This window comes from Centruroides vittatus, unplaced genomic scaffold, assembly GCF_030686945.1.
Source record: "Centruroides vittatus isolate TY-2023 unplaced genomic scaffold, ASM3068694v2 scaffold_2569, whole genome shotgun sequence".
Taxonomy (NCBI): Eukaryota; Metazoa; Arthropoda; class Arachnida; order Scorpiones; family Buthidae; genus Centruroides; species Centruroides vittatus.
The window spans coordinates 2,032,907-2,048,719 of NW_027122690.1; the positions used below are offsets into that span (position 1 = coordinate 2,032,907).

Here is a 15,813-nt window from a genome sequence, read left to right on the forward strand (position 1 = left end):
AACAGATAATAAAAATAAATCTAAATAATATACTGTACGGTATAGGCCTATATGTAAACAATAATATACGTACACAAAGATAGAAACTATATTTCTAAATTGTATATACAAGTATATTATATATTATTCGTCGTTTTACAACAAACAATATTGTCCACCTCTTTGAGTCAAATGCTTTAAAACTATCCAAAGGAATTTGTATCTTACTTTGATAACATGTTAATTCTGTCATGTGTTTTAAATTATAAATGTTTTTTTAATCAATTTGTATATTAAATTTAGCATTCTAATTACTTCAACGATAATAAAAATCTTGATTTAGTTTCGCCATTCTTATTAATAGCAAAACAAATGAACTTATTTAATAATTTAAATCACATTAACTGTATATTAAAACAGAAAGACATGGGCTACTTCTTAGTTAATTAACTAAATCCAAATAAAGATTAAGGGAAATAAGAATTTAAAAAATGAAGTTCTAAATTCTCAGAGAGAAAGTAACATTAAACATTTTAATGCATGAAATCAATAAACATTAGTCATTAACGGTCATTTTATTAATCATAAAACTACTCACTTTCTATTGTTTCCCAAGATACTTTCTTCCTCTTATAATGGCAAAGGGAAGTCTTTCCTTCAACGAAATCATTCGAGTCAATTTAATTAATTAAATTAAATCGATTTCTAATCTATTACATATGAACTTAATTATCGAGTAATGATCGAAATGCAAATAAACCCGACTGTACATGCCTGATATAATTAATTAGTTACTGATGAATAGTGTAATCATTGTACTTACCTTAATTTATGTTTTCGTTATCTCCGGAAACATGGGATGGAAAATCGTATATGTTAATACTGTGGTGTGCAATTTGATTCACTATCTGCGAAGTATCGACATTATGTCATATGTAATTATACTTTTTTTTTTTTTTAATGTATTTCCGAATTGTCGAAGGTCATACTTTATAGTATAATAACACCTATGATTTTCTTGAAAGCTGCACACTCCTCTGGTGTAAATGAATCAGCCTTTGCAATAAGTGGAATGATGTTGACACTATCGTACAATTTTCTCATTATTTTTCTATTCAACAATCGTAACCTGGAAATGTAAGTAATAAAACACAATTCTCTCAATAAAAGAAGCAATATATATAAAGTGGATTAGACAGAAAACCCAAGTAACTAATGTGATCGACATAATTAAATCTCTCAAATACGAGGGCGATTCAAAAAGTAAGATAACAAGAGCTCTCACGGGTGTCATATTCCCCCTGTTCGAATTTCCCAATAGGGCAGCAGCAGAAGACTACAGCTTTATCGCACAGGCGTCAGATGGTACAAATGTTGCGTCAGACTCTCGCAATATCATTTTGAAAATGGCTGCACTCACGGAAACGTGGTCAAACGTGGAAATTCGTAGTGTGATTCTATCTGAAGGGCAACTCACCAGTAGAAATTCATCGTTAACTTGTTGAGGTGTACGGTGGTCCCGAAAATAGGTATGACTTTGGTGCACTGAGTTCAATAAAAGCAGGACAGATATGCAAACTGAGCAAACTGAATTGTTACGGTGCTTCAAGTGGGAGGTACTGAAACATCCTCCCTATAGCCCCAACCTGGCACCCTGTAATTTCCATCTCTTCGGACCATTGAAGAAGCATGGGTGGTAGGCGATTCCAAACCGATATGGAAGTTCAGCAAGCCGTCATGGCGTGGCTGAAGGGACTTAACGCAGATTTCTTCTCTGCCGGCATCGATATCTTGGTATATCGTTGGAATAAATGTTTGGACAAGCATAGTGACTACGTTGAAAGATAATATGTACTAGTGAAATAATAATCTGTATCACTATATCTGTCTGTGAAATAAAATTTGTACAGGAGAGTTCTTTTACCTTACTTTTTGAATCACCTTTGTAGCAATGGGCAAGACATCTGGCGAGAAGGACTGATAACAGTCCACAAAAATTACGATGTGGTATTCACGAGGAATGAAGAGACCTAGAGGATGTCCAAACTTAAGATGGGACTATGACATAAGGAAACAAGCAGGCACAACATGGTGGAGAGAAGTAAATGATAGGCAAACATGGGCACAAATGGAGAACGATTATGTCAGGGAGGCTACACCATAATTGGAAATGATATAATAAGCTGATGATGATGATGATGATGATATATGCCTATACATCGACGGGCTAGGCACATGGTTTTCCGAGTTTTCTTCACCTGTCTAACATCTAAATAGGGGCCATTTTGCACAGAAAGTACTATCGGAAGGAACCTCACTTTGTCACATCGTCCTTTTGTTGTGTTGCCTCACCCATCAATCCAATCTAATACAGTTTATTAACCGATCTTACGAATATACAAATATGTCAAAATAATTATGGGAAATGCAGGTTGCCCCGGACACTTGAACTCTAAAACAATCAAGAACATATCAAATATATAGGAGCATGTCTAAACTTGTTCCACAAAGTATACAAACGAATGTAAATTAGTAGTGATGTCAGAGCCCATCAAGTTACACGTTACAATGAGTTTTGTTCCCGTCAACAATTTTTTATCCTCTCCTATCAAACTTCAAACTCCTATCACATACAAAACGTAAGGAATTCGAATCAATTTGTTGATTATGTTATTGATCCTTAAACATATCTTACGATTACAATAGTATTTATTTGATTCGATTTATAATTTAATTACTATTAATGAAAACATAAAATCTAAGCAAGTTGGATACTCCCGGACACTTTTCTAAGTTTTAAATTCAAGAAACAGAAAATAGTTTTCGTGCAATCACCTTTCTCCTAGGCAATGTATTAAAATGTACTGTATATTTCTGTTTACAGAACCAGCATAAAAATGCCAAAATTTAAAGGCATAACCATTAAAACAGGCAATTAAAATGGAAATAAAGGCAATGAACAGTGGCAAAGAGGTAATTCTTGAACCGTTTTGAGTGCAAATTTACCGAACACTATTCCAGGCAAGTTTATAACCATGCAAAAGAACTAGACAGCCGTCTGATGCCACTAATTAGACAGGAATTTTCAAAATTGGCGTTTGATTTAGCAGAAAATTCTAAAAATCCGTCGTCGAGTTAATAAGAAGAGAATGGCAGGAAGATTTTTATAGCTTTAAAAAAACATATCCAGACGTTGTTCTAAGAACTCCGGACTCAATTAGCATTGAGCGACGTGTTGGTTTAATAAGTCGCTAGTTGATGGTTTTTATGATCAACTGCCAGAAAAATACAAATTTCTTACCTCTGGAATTTACAATGCTGATGAAACGGCAGTATCATCAGTGGATAAATTATAATCAATCCATCAATTTAAAATTGTTAATTATCCATTTCCAATCTTCCATCTAACAATTTTGAAGAGCTAATAAAAACGTATAAAGGTAAAAAGTTAGATAACTAAGGTAATTGAGTAATATTCTCCGAAAAACGAGAAACAGTACAAGTACATACATGCCTTGGTACTTCCCAATCTGTCTTGGGCAGCATCCATATTTCCGAAATCCTGGAGCTCACCAGTGACCGAGTGGATGAAATCATTAACATTAGAGTTTTACGTGAAGTTTCCCGGAGTTTCTTCACATTAGTAACACCTAAGTAGGAGCCTGTTTCCCATAAAAGACTTCCCGGAAGGCATTCGATTGGCAGATCGCACATGTTTCGCGTTGCCGTATATCAATAAAAACGAAAAATACCTCTAAAACCCCGGAAACGCCACCGAAGGTAAGCAACCAGAGAAAGCAAGTAAAGTGTAACGAGTACGTGAGCCGGTGGCGCAATGGTAGCGCGTCTGACTCCAGATCAGAAGGTTGCGTGTTCGAATCACGTCCGGCTCATCGTCGTTTCACCGGCGCTTTCGTTTTTTTTTTTTTCGTATTCTGACGGTGCGAGTGTATTAAATAATTCCAAGTTCTGTTATTCTAGTGATTACGAAGTGAATTGCTCGACGATGGCGTTGGCTGCGAGCGATCGCCGATTATTAACGTTTTAGCCAATTACCGAAATTTATCAACTGTATGTAAAGTTGGACGTGTCGTCACGAATTGAACAAAGCAAGCTTCCTATTATGCAATAAATCGTGTTGGTTTCGACATCGGCAGTCTGTTTATTTTATTTATTTATTGTTTCGAAAGGCAATGGAACGTTTTAAATGAAACCACTCTGACTATTTTGTTACTGTTACATGTAATATGAACGGCGTGTTTCGTGCTTATATCATTGTTTCGGGTGTCAAATGCTAGAGTATAATAATTTTTAAGATATCCGATCTTCTGCGGCCTGCTTGCCGTTTAATCACGGCCAATCTTTTACCTACCTACTATTTGAATTGTATTAGCGTTTTCCATCGTTTCAAATATTACTGAACTAAACCTTTAAATATGTGTTTTTTTTTTTTATCTGAGTGCGATTAGCGTATAAATGAAAGTGCTCGTATATTCTAGAAAAGATTGAATCGTGTTTACTTTTGTTTCTCTTAATGATTATTTTCCCGTATTTTTGCCATTTGTAGAGAGCTCCCGAAAAACACATACGGTCACTGTGGCTCTCTATATTTATCAATTTTCTATTTACGTTTATTAACGAGATTTTTGTTACCATGTAGGTCATAATAAATTCTTATCGCGACATTTTCGTCCGATAGAATATTTCTCGGCTGGATTCCTCTACAGTATCTGTCGAAGCTTTCGTTCGTTTGGAATAGCCTTACTGTCGCCGCGAAGTTCCGTTGAAGGCAAACGCTTAACCCGCGAAACGTAGCGTTCAGCTTTCGATCGACAACAGGATCGATTTTAGTGTGAACGTAACACCAGAAATGACTTGAATAACATCGAAGGCTGAAAGTTCGCCGCGTAAAAGTACGTCGTTTCCTCTGTAAGCGGAAATGAAACACCAACGTTTCAATGGGTCGACCGTGTTATACAGGTAAAGACGCGTTCACTCAATGGCCGGTTAGTATTACAGGTAGTAGTCCATCGCGAATTATTTTCACGATCACGATCAACTTAATGGCGGAAATATTATAGGTGAAGTCGTTAAAGCCATATTCCTGTCTATTCCGAGAAACATTTCCAAGTTGGTTATTCTGATCGTTAACACGTCGAGTTAGAATGATCGATTTCTTGCGAATACAAAGGAAAAATGAAATATTTTTGCGACTTCACGAAACATAAAGTTGTTAGGTTTTTCGTTTGTGTGAGTAGAGTAGTGGATTATTTGCGTTTTCGAACTGAAATAAACTCTTTTATTTTTAGTTTAGCTAGTCGTACGTGTAACAAGAATGTGTGAGTTCTATCAGTGCGTGTGACCGTAAAAGTTGCATTGACGAAAACAAACGAGTCTTTATTATGGGTATAATTTTTATTTAGAAGTTCGTTTTAAGACGTCAATTATTCATCCAGCCGCTGACGGACTGCGTCTCTGACTGCCCGGTAATAGTATTCGCCGACCTGTGGTCGGTATTGGCGGAAAAATTCGAGTGCGTGCTGCAATACACCTTCGCCGACCTGGCTTACGTGTGCAAGAAACTGAAAGGAAATTTCGCAAAGTTAATTAACACACGCCAGACGTAAGCGCATCTTTCTTTTAGCGATTTTTCAAACTCACGTGCTCGGCTAACTGCCTGACAGTGGAAGACGTAGATGCTGTACTTAAGTCGGCGTCGTACGTCTGGACCACGTATCTGGCGAATTCGTAGTAATCGTCGCTGTAAGGGAGGCCGTAACGTCGTTCGAAAGAAGACCTGACTCGCTGATAATCGCTCGATGACGGATCGTAATTATATGCCGAATACCCACTTCCAATTGCTTCTTCCAGGTATCTTCTCAGCTGCTGTCTACCATGCCGCAACTGCTGTCTAATCGATTCTGCCACCTGAAATAGAACATTTTAATGTAACGCTACACGTTGTGCGACAAATGACTATATTTGGATATCTCCGTACGTACTTCGCTTCCGCTCGGGAAATTCTGACCAACGTAGGTTTCGATGGTTTCCGTGTCAACGCCTTGTTCCACCTAAACGTGTAAAAATTCGAGCGTTTTTAAACTGAACTCACAATTAGCAGTGACAGTAAGCAAAAGACTAGCAAACTCACCATTTCCCGAAGTTGTTGAAGTTGGCTTCTGAAGCCGGAGTAGCCTGTGGATTCGTATCCTCCGTAGCCTTGATCGTACTGCGTGTATTCGTAAACTTGCTGCTGCACGTAGCTGGCCTGAAATCTGAGCTGCTGCGCTAAACGTTGTACTTGGTTTCCTGGCTGCTGATGTTCTGCATACAGTTCTTGGGCCTGTTGCAGTCTCTGCTGCGAACGCTGTTGTGCGCTGTGCAGAACGTATCTGACTTGAGAAAGTACTCTAGTCAACTGGCTGTCGTACTGTTGACCCTGATAGCTTTCGTAGTAGCGGTTTGCTTCATATCCGTCATGAGAGTATTGCTGATAACCATAGTACTGGCCATACTGCTGACGCGAATAATCTTCGTCGCCGGAATTCTGTAAGAAGTATTGAGTACCTTGATAGATCTGCTCCCTCAGATAGCTGGCCTGTTCCTGTACTTCCTGCAGCAATTGACGAGCCTGCTGACTCGGTTCGTAATCCGACTGTTCGTACCGGCTCAAGATATATTGGGCTCTACCCAGCTGTCTCTGTGAGTAGTATTGTGCGGCCTGCAGAATGTATTGTACCTGGTAGAGAATTCGGGCAACCTGCTGGGATCCTTCGTAATTTCCCTCTTCCTGGGGATACTGCAAATATTTATAAATCTGTTGTTGCAAAGAGTGCGCTTCTGATTTTACTTCCTGGATTAGCTGCTGTTCCTGCTGACTTGGCTGCTGTCCAGACTGCTCGTACTGCGAAAGCGATTGCTGTGCTTCTTCTAGTTTTCTCTCCGTGTAATATTGTGTTCTCTGGAGAACGTTTCTGACTTGGCGTAGAACTCTTCTAGCTTGATATCCGTATTGTCCTTCGTACTGGCCGCCAGAGGGATAATATCCGTATTCGGGATAATCGTAGTACTGACTGCCAGAGTACTGATAGCCTTCGTATCCCGGATGTTGAGAGTACTGGCCATATCGCTGCTGCGAGTATTCCAAGTATTGATAAACTTGTTCTCTCAATTGGCTGGCTTGCGATTTCACTTGCTGAATTAGCTGCTGAACACGTTGGTCATACTCTCCTTCGGTCTGCCCAGACCCGACAAGGTACTGTTGACTCTCTTGCAGTTTCCCTTCGCTGTATTCTCTAGCGTACTGAAAGGCATCTCTCACTTGCCTGAGAACTTGACCGAGGTCTTGATATTCCCCGCCTCCGTATCTGTCATTAGAAATGTACGCGTCAAATTTAGAACACCGCTGAAAGCGATCTCTTTTCGAATGATATAATTAATTTAACTTACGGTTCGTATCCACCTTCTTGTTCATAATTGCCGTAGCTTGGTTCGTCGTACACTGAATAAATAAGATACGTTTCGGTAAAGAATGAATGGAAAGTTTCGAAATTCGAGAGAAAGCTCCTACCTGGTTGAATTGAAGCGTAGGCTGCTCCGAATAACAGCAAAATTGCCAAGCACTTCATTTTTCACACTTCTAGAAAGACGTCGACACGATTGTCATCATTTGTGCTCGTGTAAAATTAATTTCGTCTCGTAAAAATACTACCCGATAACTGTAGTAATTAAAAACATTACTCACCTTTGAATGTTCGGAAGTGGTTAAACACCGTTGTGAGTTGCTTGCTTTTATACTTGTGCATTATCAAATCTCTTTGTACTTTTTCTGATAAGAATCGCGGTACGAGATAACTCTTTTGATTAGATCAACTGCAATTTGATTAATACGTCTGGACGCAAGACTGGCGTGTTGCGTAACAGAAAGGACACTCTTGTTCGCGTTGTTGAACGATGTAAGAGGCTATTCACTATTTTTGTCTTTTGATTTGTTTGAACACAGAATTTCGGCACGACTGAAATAAATGCCGTATAAAGATGAAATCAGTAAAGAGATTTAAGTCCGTGTTCGAACGCCTTCTGTCGCATAGCGTGCAAACGGAATTGCTTAACCATGAATTGTGCGTACTTAACGTTTTCTATGTGCTATTATTTTCTGCATTCGTAATGTGGCAGTGCTTTTCGATTGGTTACATTGTCAATGAAAGACGCGAAACAGCCGATAAATGGAGTTTATACTAATTTATTCCACTTTACAAGTTTCTGTACAATACAGATGGTTGTGAAATCAAGTGTAGCTGTCAGCAAAGATGAACTTTCTTCTCTTTTATCTTATCCGCTACTGTTATTATTAGCACTAACAGAAGGAGAAAAAAGTGATTCGGAATACTGATTGGGATGGAAAATTTCAAAGTCTACATTCCCGATTCACGTGAAAGATTAAAAATGATATTTGTAAACGCTGGGAAGTGACATTTGCCACGCTTAAAGGGTACTGAACTCTTTGTCCGTTCGCTTTTGCAAAGGTCTTAAGCGCTAGCATAAGAATAACGAATACAAGTGGAATGCCCGATGTTATATTGAAACCCGAATGAAAGCGGGAATCGCGCTCAAAATCTGATATCACGAAAAATCTTCATTCTTCTAACTGTGGCTGGACAGAATTTTGCGCGAAAATGACCGTATGAATACTACCGAAGAACATATCTTCGAAAAACCTTTCTTTAACATTTTTCTCATCCCAATAGTTAACTGAGTTCGCTTTTACGCTAATAGACACAGTCTGTCCATCTGCACTGTACGGAAATCACGTTTCGTTACGTTTTTCATTCTACATTTAAAATCGTTTCAGTGGTATCGATCGAAACGGAAAGAATCGAGGAAGAATTAACGGTACGCTCAAGACTGTATAAAACAGTCAAATACTATGCATTTTTCGTTCGTTTGTGAAGGCCGTGCCTTCGTAGGAAATAAGAGGATTGGAATATCGTGAAATATGAAATATCTAAGACACCTCACTTTCGTACGAATATTTTCATACTCGCTGCAAGTTCTCGTGGAAACGTCAACGATTTTAGTCTTTAGATTTTTGGTTTAGTTCATTCGATAACGATGAGATCATACTCCCATAACACCCACTTTTAGCGAAATGTATCGTCTCTGCTGAAATTGAATTACGGCCCTCTTCCAAACCATTAAATAATAATTATAAACAACGGCATTATCTGCTAAATTTCCAATATCATTCGAATCAATACCGAAACTCAATTAACGATCACACAGTTACATGCGCAGTTGACAGGGAAACGCGAAACTCGGACAAGTGCATAATGTATAATTGAAAAGCACGCTATACGAAAAGCTTGTAACTGAAATTCGTTTCGATTGAAGACAGAGAAAGCAAGTAAAGTGTAACGAGTACGTTGAGCCGGTGGCGCAATGGTAGCGCGTCTGACTCCAGATCAGAAGGTTGCGTGTTCGAATCACGTCCGGCTCATCGTCGTCCACGCTTTCGTTTTTTTTTTTTTTCGTACTCTGACGGTGCGAGTGTATTAAATAATTCCAAGTTCTGTTATTCTAGTGATTACGAAGTGAATTGTTCGACGATGGCGTTGGCTGCGAGCGATCGCCGATTATTAACTTTTTAGCCAATTACCGAAATTTATCAACTGTACGTAAAGTTGGACGTGTCGTCACAAATTGAACAAAGCAAGCTTCCTATTATGCAATAAATCGCGTTGGTTTCGACATCGGCAGTCTGTTTATTTTATTTATTTATTGTTTCGAAAGGCAATGGAACGCTTTAAATGAAACCACTCTGACTATTTTGTTACTGTTACATGTAATATGAACGGCGTGTTTCGTGCTTATATCATTGTTTCGGGTGTCAAATGCTAGAGTATAATAATTCCTAAGATATCCGATCTTCTGCGGCCTGCTTGCCGTTTAATCACGGCCAATCTTTTACCTACCTACTATTTGAATTGTATTAGCGTTTTCCATCGTTTCAAATATTACTGAACTAAACCTTTAAATATGTGTTTTTTTTTTTTATCTGAGTGCGATTAGCGTATAAATGAAAGTGCTCGTATATTCTAGAAAAGATTGAATCGTGTTTACTTTTGTTTCTCTTAATGATTATTTTCCCGTATTTTTGCCATTTGTAGAGAGCTCCCGAAAAACACATACGGTCACTGTGGCTCTCTATATTTATCAATTTTCTATTTACGTTTATTAACGAGATTTTTGTTACCATGTAGGTCATAATAAATTCTTATCGCGACATTTTCGTCCGATAGAATATTTCTCGGCTGGATTCCTCTACAGTATCTGTCGAAGCTTTCGTTCGTTTGGAATAGCCTTACTGTCGCCGCGAAGTTCCGTTGAAGGCAAACGCTTAACCCGCGAAACGTAGCGTTCAGCTTTCGATCGACAACAGGATCGATTTTAGTGTGAACGTAACACCAGAAATGACTTGAATAACATCGAAGGCTGAAAGTTCGCCGCGTAAAAGTACGTCGTTTCCTCTGTAAGCGGAAATGAAACACCAACGTTTCAATGGGTCGACCGTGTTATACAGGTAAAGACGCGTTCACTCAATGGCCGGTTAGTATTACAGGTAGTAGTCCATCGCGAATTATTTTCACGATCACGATCAACTTAATGGCGGAAATATTATAGGTGAAGTCGTTAAAGCCATATTCCTGTCTATTCCGAGAAACATTTCCAAGTTGGTTATTCTGATCGTTAACACGTCGAGTTAGAATGATCGATTTCTTGCGAATACAAAGGAAAAATGAAATATTTTTGCGACTTCACGAAACATAAAGTTGTTAGGTTTTTCGTTTGTGTGAGTAGAGTAGTGGATTATTTGCGTTTTCGAACTGAAATAAACTCTTTTATTTTTAGTTTAGCTAGTCGTACGTGTAACAAGAATGTGTGAGTTCTATCAGTGCGTGTGACCGTAAAAGTTGCATTGACGAAAACAAACGAGTCTTTATTATGGGTATAATTTTTATTTAGAAGTTCGTTTTAAGACGTCAATTATTCATCCAGCCGCTGACGGACTGCGTCTCTGACTGCCCGGTAATAGTATTCGCCGACCTGTGGTCGGTATTGGCGGAAAAATTCGAGTGCGTGCTGCAATACACCTTCGCCGACCTGGCTTACGTGTGCAAGAAACTGAAAGGAAATTTCGCAAAGTTAATTAACACACGCCAGACGTAAGCGCATCTTTCTTTTAGCGATTTTTCAAACTCACGTGCTCGGCTAACTGCCTGACAGTGGAAGACGTAGATGCTGTACTTAAGTCGGCGTCGTACGTCTGGACCACGTATCTGGCGAATTCGTAGTAATCGTCGCTGTAAGGGAGGCCGTAACGTCGTTCGAAAGAAGACCTGACTCGCTGATAATCGCTCGATGACGGATCGTAATTATATGCCGAATACCCACTTCCAATTGCTTCTTCCAGGTATCTTCTCAGCTGCTGTCTACCATGCCGCAACTGCTGTCTAATCGATTCTGCCACCTGAAATAGAACATTTTAATGTAACGCTACACGTTGTGCGACAAATGACTATATTTGGATATCTCCGTACGTACTTCGCTTCCGCTCGGGAAATTCTGACCAACGTAGGTTTCGATGGTTTCCGTGTCAACGCCTTGTTCCACCTAAACGTGTAAAAATTCGAGCGTTTTTAAACTGAACTCACAATTAGCAGTGACAGTAAGCAAAAGACTAGCAAACTCACCATTTCCCGAAGTTGTTGAAGTTGGCTTCTGAAGCCGGAGTAGCCTGTGGATTCGTATCCTCCGTAGCCTTGATCGTACTGCGTGTATTCGTAAACTTGCTGCTGCACGTAGCTGGCCTGAAATCTGAGCTGCTGCGCTAAACGTTGTACTTGGTTTCCTGGCTGCTGATGTTCTGCATACAGTTCTTGGGCCTGTTGCAGTCTCTGCTGCGAACGCTGTTGTGCGCTGTGCAGAACGTATCTGACTTGAGAAAGTACTCTATTCAACTGGCTGTCGTACTGTTGACCCTGATAGCTTTCGTAGTAGCGGTTTGCTTCATATCCGTCATGAGAGTATTGCTGATAACCATAGTACTGGCCATACTGCTGACGCGAATAATCTTCGTCGCCGGAATTCTGTAAGAAGTATTGAGTACCTTGATAGATCTGCTCCCTCAGATAGCTGGCCTGTTCCTGTACTTCCTGCAGCAATTGACGAGCCTGCTGACTCGGTTCGTAATCCGACTGTTCGTACCGGCTCAAGATATATTGGGCTCTACCCAGCTGTCTCTGTGAGTAGTATTGTGCGGCCTGCAGAATGTATTGTACCTGGTAGAGAATTCGGGCAACCTGCTGGGATCCTTCGTAATTTCCCTCTTCCTGGGGATACTGCAAATATTTATAAATCTGTTGTTGCAAAGAGTGCGCTTCTGATTTTACTTCCTGGATTAGCTGCTGTTCCTGCTGACTTGGCTGCTGTCCAGACTGCTCGTACTGCGAAAGCGATTGCTGTGCTTCTTCTAGTTTTCTCTCCGTGTAATATTGTGTTCTCTGGAGAACGTTTCTGACTTGGCGTAGAACTCTTCTAGCTTGATATCCGTATTGTCCTTCGTACTGGCCGCCAGAGGGATAATATCCGTATTCGGGATAATCGTAGTACTGACTGCCAGAGTACTGATAGCCTTCGTATCCCGGATGTTGAGAGTACTGGCCATATCGCTGCTGCGAGTATTCCAAGTATTGATAAACTTGTTCTCTCAATTGGCTGGCTTGCGATTTCACTTGCTGAATTAGCTGCTGAACACGTTGGTCATACTCTCCTTCGGTCTGCCCAGACCCGACAAGGTACTGTTGACTCTCTTGCAGTTTCCCTTCGCTGTATTCTCTAGCGTACTGAAAGGCATCTCTCACTTGCCTGAGAACTTGACCGAGGTCTTGATATTCCCCGCCTCCGTATCTGTCATTAGAAATGTACGCGTCAAATTTAGAACACCGCTGAAAGCGATCTCTTTTCGAATGATATAATTAATTTAACTTACGGTTCGTATCCACCTTCTTGTTCATAATTGCCGTAGCTTGGTTCGTCGTACACTGAATAAATAAGATACGTTTCGGTAAAGAATGAATGGAAAGTTTCGAAATTCGAGAGAAAGCTCCTACCTGGTTGAATTGAAGCGTAGGCTGCTCCGAATAACAGCAAAATTGCCAAGCACTTCATTTTTCACACTTCTAGAAAGACGTCGACACGATTGTCATCATTTGTGCTCGTGTAAAATTAATTTCGTCTCGTAAAAATACTACCCGATAACTGTAGTAATTAAAAACATTACTCACCTTTGAATGTTCGGAAGTGGTTAAACACCGTTGTGAGTTGCTTGCTTTTATACTTGTGCATTATCAAATCTCTTTGTACTTTTTCTGATAAGAATCGCGGTACGAGATAACTCTTTTGATTAGATCAACTGCAATTTGATTAATACGTCTGGACGCAAGACTGGCGTGTTGCGTAACAGAAAGGACACTCTTGTTCGCGTTGTTGAACGATGTAAGAGGCTATTCACTATTTTTGTCTTTTGATTTGTTTGAACACAGAATTTCGGCACGACTGAAATAAATGCCGTATAAAGATGAAATCAGTAAAGAGATTTAAGTCCGTGTTCGAACGCCTTCTGTCGCATAGCGTGCAAACGGAATTGCTTAACCATGAATTGTGCGTACTTAACGTTTTCTATGTGCTATTATTTTCTGCATTCGTAATGTGGCAGTGCTTTTCGATTGGTTACATTGTCAATGAAAGACGCGAAACAGCCGATAAATGGAGTTTATACTAATTTATTCCACTTTACAAGTTTCTGTACAATACAGATGGTTGTGAAATCAAGTGTAGCTGTCAGCAAAGATGAACTTTCTTCTCTTTTATCTTATCCGCTACTGTTATTATTAGCACTAACAGAAGGAGAAAAAAGTGATTCGGAATACTGATTGGGATGGAAAATTTCAAAGTCTACATTCCCGATTCACGTGAAAGATTAAAAATGATATTTGTAAACGCTGGGAAGTGACATTTGCCACGCTTAAAGGGTACTGAACTCTTTGTCCGTTCGCTTTTGCAAAGGTCTTAAGCGCTAGCATAAGAATAACGAATACAAGTGGAATGCCCGATGTTATATTGAAACCCGAATGAAAGCGGGAATCGCGCTCAAAATCTGATATCACGAAAAATCTTCATTCTTCTAACTGTGGCTGGACAGAATTTTGCGCGAAAATGACCGTATGAATACTACCGAAGAACATATCTTCGAAAAACCTTTCTTTAACATTTTTCTCATCCCAATAGTTAACTGAGTTCGCTTTTACGCTAATAGACACAGTCTGTCCATCTGCACTGTACGGAAATCACGTTTCGTTACGTTTTTCATTCTACATTTAAAATCGTTTCAGTGGTATCGATCGAAACGGAAAGAATCGAGGAAGAATTAACGGTACGCTCAAGACTGTATAAAACAGTCAAATACTATGCATTTTTCGTTCGTTTGTGAAGGCCGTGCCTTCGTAGGAAATAAGAGGATTGGAATATCGTGAAATATGAAATATCTAAGACACCTCACTTTCGTACGAATATTTTCATACTCGCTGCAAGTTCTCGTGGAAACGTCAACGATTTTAGTCTTTAGATTTTTGGTTTAGTTCATTCGATAACGATGAGATTATACTCCCATAACACCCACTTTTAGCGAAATGTATCGTCTCTGCTGAAATTGAATTACGGCCCTCTTCCAAACCATTAAATAATAATTATAAACAACGGCATTATCTGCTAAATTTCCAATATCATTCGAATCAATACTGAAACTCAATTAATGATCACACAGTTACATGCGCAGTTGACAGGGAAACGCGAAACTCGGACAAGTGCATAATGTATAATTGAAAAGCACGCTGTACGAAAAGCTTGTAACTGAAATTCGTTTCGATTGAAGACAGAGAAAGCAAGTAAAGTGTAACGAGTAGTTGAGCCGGTGGCGCAATGGTAGCGCGTCTGACTCCAGATCAGAAGGTTGCGTGTTCGAATCACGTCCGGCTCATCGTCGTCCACGCTTTCGTTTTTTTTTTTTCGTACTCTGACGGTGCGAGTGTATTAAATAATTCCAAGTTCTGTTATTCTAGTGATTACGAAGTGAATTGTTCGACGATGGCGTTGGCTGCGAGCGATCGCCGATTATTAACTTTTTAGCCAATTACCGAAATTTATCAACTGTACGTAAAGTTGGACGTGTCGTCACAAATTGAACAAAGCAAGCTTCTTATTATGCAATAAATCGCGTTGGTTTCGACATCGGCAGTCTGTTTATTTTATCTATTTATTGTTTCGAAAGGCAATGGAACGCTTTAAATGAAACCACTCTGACTATTTTGTTACTGTTACATGTAATATGAACGGCGTGTTTCGTGCTTATATCATTGTTTCGGGTGTCAAATGCTACAGTATAATAATTCCTAAGAAATCCGATCTTCTGCGGCCTGCTTGCCGTTTAATCACGGCCAATCTTTTACCTACCTACTATTTGAATTGTATTAGCGTTTTCCATCGTTTCAAATATTACTGAACTAAACCTTTAAATATGTGTTTTTTTTTTTTATCTGAGTGCGATTAGCGTATAAATGAAAGTGCTCGTATATTCTAGAAAAGATTGAATCGTGTTTACTTTTGTTTCTCTTAATGATTATTTTCCCGTATTTTTGCCATTTGTAGAGAGCTCCCGAAAAACACCTACGGTCACGGTGGCTCTCTATATTTATCAATTTTCTATTTACGTTTATTAAC

The 15,813-nt window shown here is 39.4% G+C and overlaps 2 protein-coding genes, 2 long non-coding RNA genes and 3 other non-coding genes across 7 annotated transcripts; 3 read left to right on the forward strand and 4 right to left on the reverse strand.

The window, feature by feature from the left end:
• Positions 1-3,800: 3,800 nt before the first annotated feature.
• On the forward strand, positions 3,801-3,872 carry TRNAW-CCA (transfer RNA tryptophan (anticodon CCA)). Its single transcript has one exon. It is a non-coding gene; the product is annotated as a tRNA-Trp (tRNA).
• A 1,524-nt stretch (positions 3,873-5,396) lies between these two features.
• LOC136987684 (adenylate cyclase, terminal-differentiation specific-like) lies at positions 5,397-7,203 on the reverse strand. Its single transcript, XM_067285434.1, has 5 exons — positions 7,195-7,203; positions 6,131-7,111; positions 5,982-6,050; positions 5,641-5,907; positions 5,397-5,561 (listed from the first exon to the last, which is right to left on the reverse strand). Exons 1-5 carry the CDS (start codon positions 7,201-7,203, stop codon positions 5,424-5,426), a joined length of 1,464 nt encoding a protein of 487 aa, XP_067141535.1. The 3' UTR covers positions 5,397-5,423.
• Positions 7,204-7,289: 86 nt separating this feature from the next.
• Positions 7,290-7,639, reverse strand: LOC136987738 (uncharacterized). Its single transcript, XR_010882662.1, has 3 exons — positions 7,550-7,639; positions 7,429-7,480; positions 7,290-7,346 (listed from the first exon to the last, which is right to left on the reverse strand). It is a non-coding gene; the product is annotated as an uncharacterized lncRNA (long non-coding RNA).
• A 1,764-nt stretch (positions 7,640-9,403) lies between these two features.
• TRNAW-CCA (transfer RNA tryptophan (anticodon CCA)) lies at positions 9,404-9,475 on the forward strand. The gene has a single exon. It is a non-coding gene; the product is annotated as a tRNA-Trp (tRNA).
• A 1,520-nt stretch (positions 9,476-10,995) lies between these two features.
• Positions 10,996-12,802, reverse strand: LOC136987685 (adenylate cyclase, terminal-differentiation specific-like). Its single transcript, XM_067285435.1, has 5 exons — positions 12,794-12,802; positions 11,730-12,710; positions 11,581-11,649; positions 11,240-11,506; positions 10,996-11,160 (listed from the first exon to the last, which is right to left on the reverse strand). Exons 1-5 carry the CDS (start codon positions 12,800-12,802, stop codon positions 11,023-11,025), a joined length of 1,464 nt encoding a protein of 487 aa, XP_067141536.1. The 3' UTR covers positions 10,996-11,022.
• An 86-nt stretch (positions 12,803-12,888) lies between these two features.
• Positions 12,889-13,238, reverse strand: LOC136987739 (uncharacterized). Its single transcript, XR_010882663.1, has 3 exons — positions 13,149-13,238; positions 13,028-13,079; positions 12,889-12,945 (listed from the first exon to the last, which is right to left on the reverse strand). It is a non-coding gene; the product is annotated as an uncharacterized lncRNA (long non-coding RNA).
• A 1,763-nt stretch (positions 13,239-15,001) lies between these two features.
• On the forward strand, positions 15,002-15,073 carry TRNAW-CCA (transfer RNA tryptophan (anticodon CCA)). Its single transcript has one exon. It is a non-coding gene; the product is annotated as a tRNA-Trp (tRNA).
• The last annotated feature ends 740 nt before the right edge of the window (positions 15,074-15,813 follow it).

Bases quoted from the DNA above. Each gene is read 5' to 3' on its own strand.
- LOC136987684 (XM_067285434.1), bottom strand. The intron at 5,908-5,981 runs GTACGTACGGAG...GTTCTATTTCAG, and splicing joins ATTTCCCGAGCGGAAGCGAA to GTGGCAGAATCGATTAGACA. The intron at 5,562-5,640 runs GTGAGTTTGAAA...ATTTCCTTTCAG, and splicing joins TCAGGCAGTTAGCCGAGCAC to TTTCTTGCACACGTAAGCCA.
- LOC136987685 (XM_067285435.1), bottom strand. The intron at 11,650-11,729 runs GTGAGTTTGCTA...TTACACGTTTAG, and splicing joins TTCAACAACTTCGGGAAATG to GTGGAACAAGGCGTTGACAC. The intron at 11,507-11,580 runs GTACGTACGGAG...GTTCTATTTCAG, and splicing joins ATTTCCCGAGCGGAAGCGAA to GTGGCAGAATCGATTAGACA.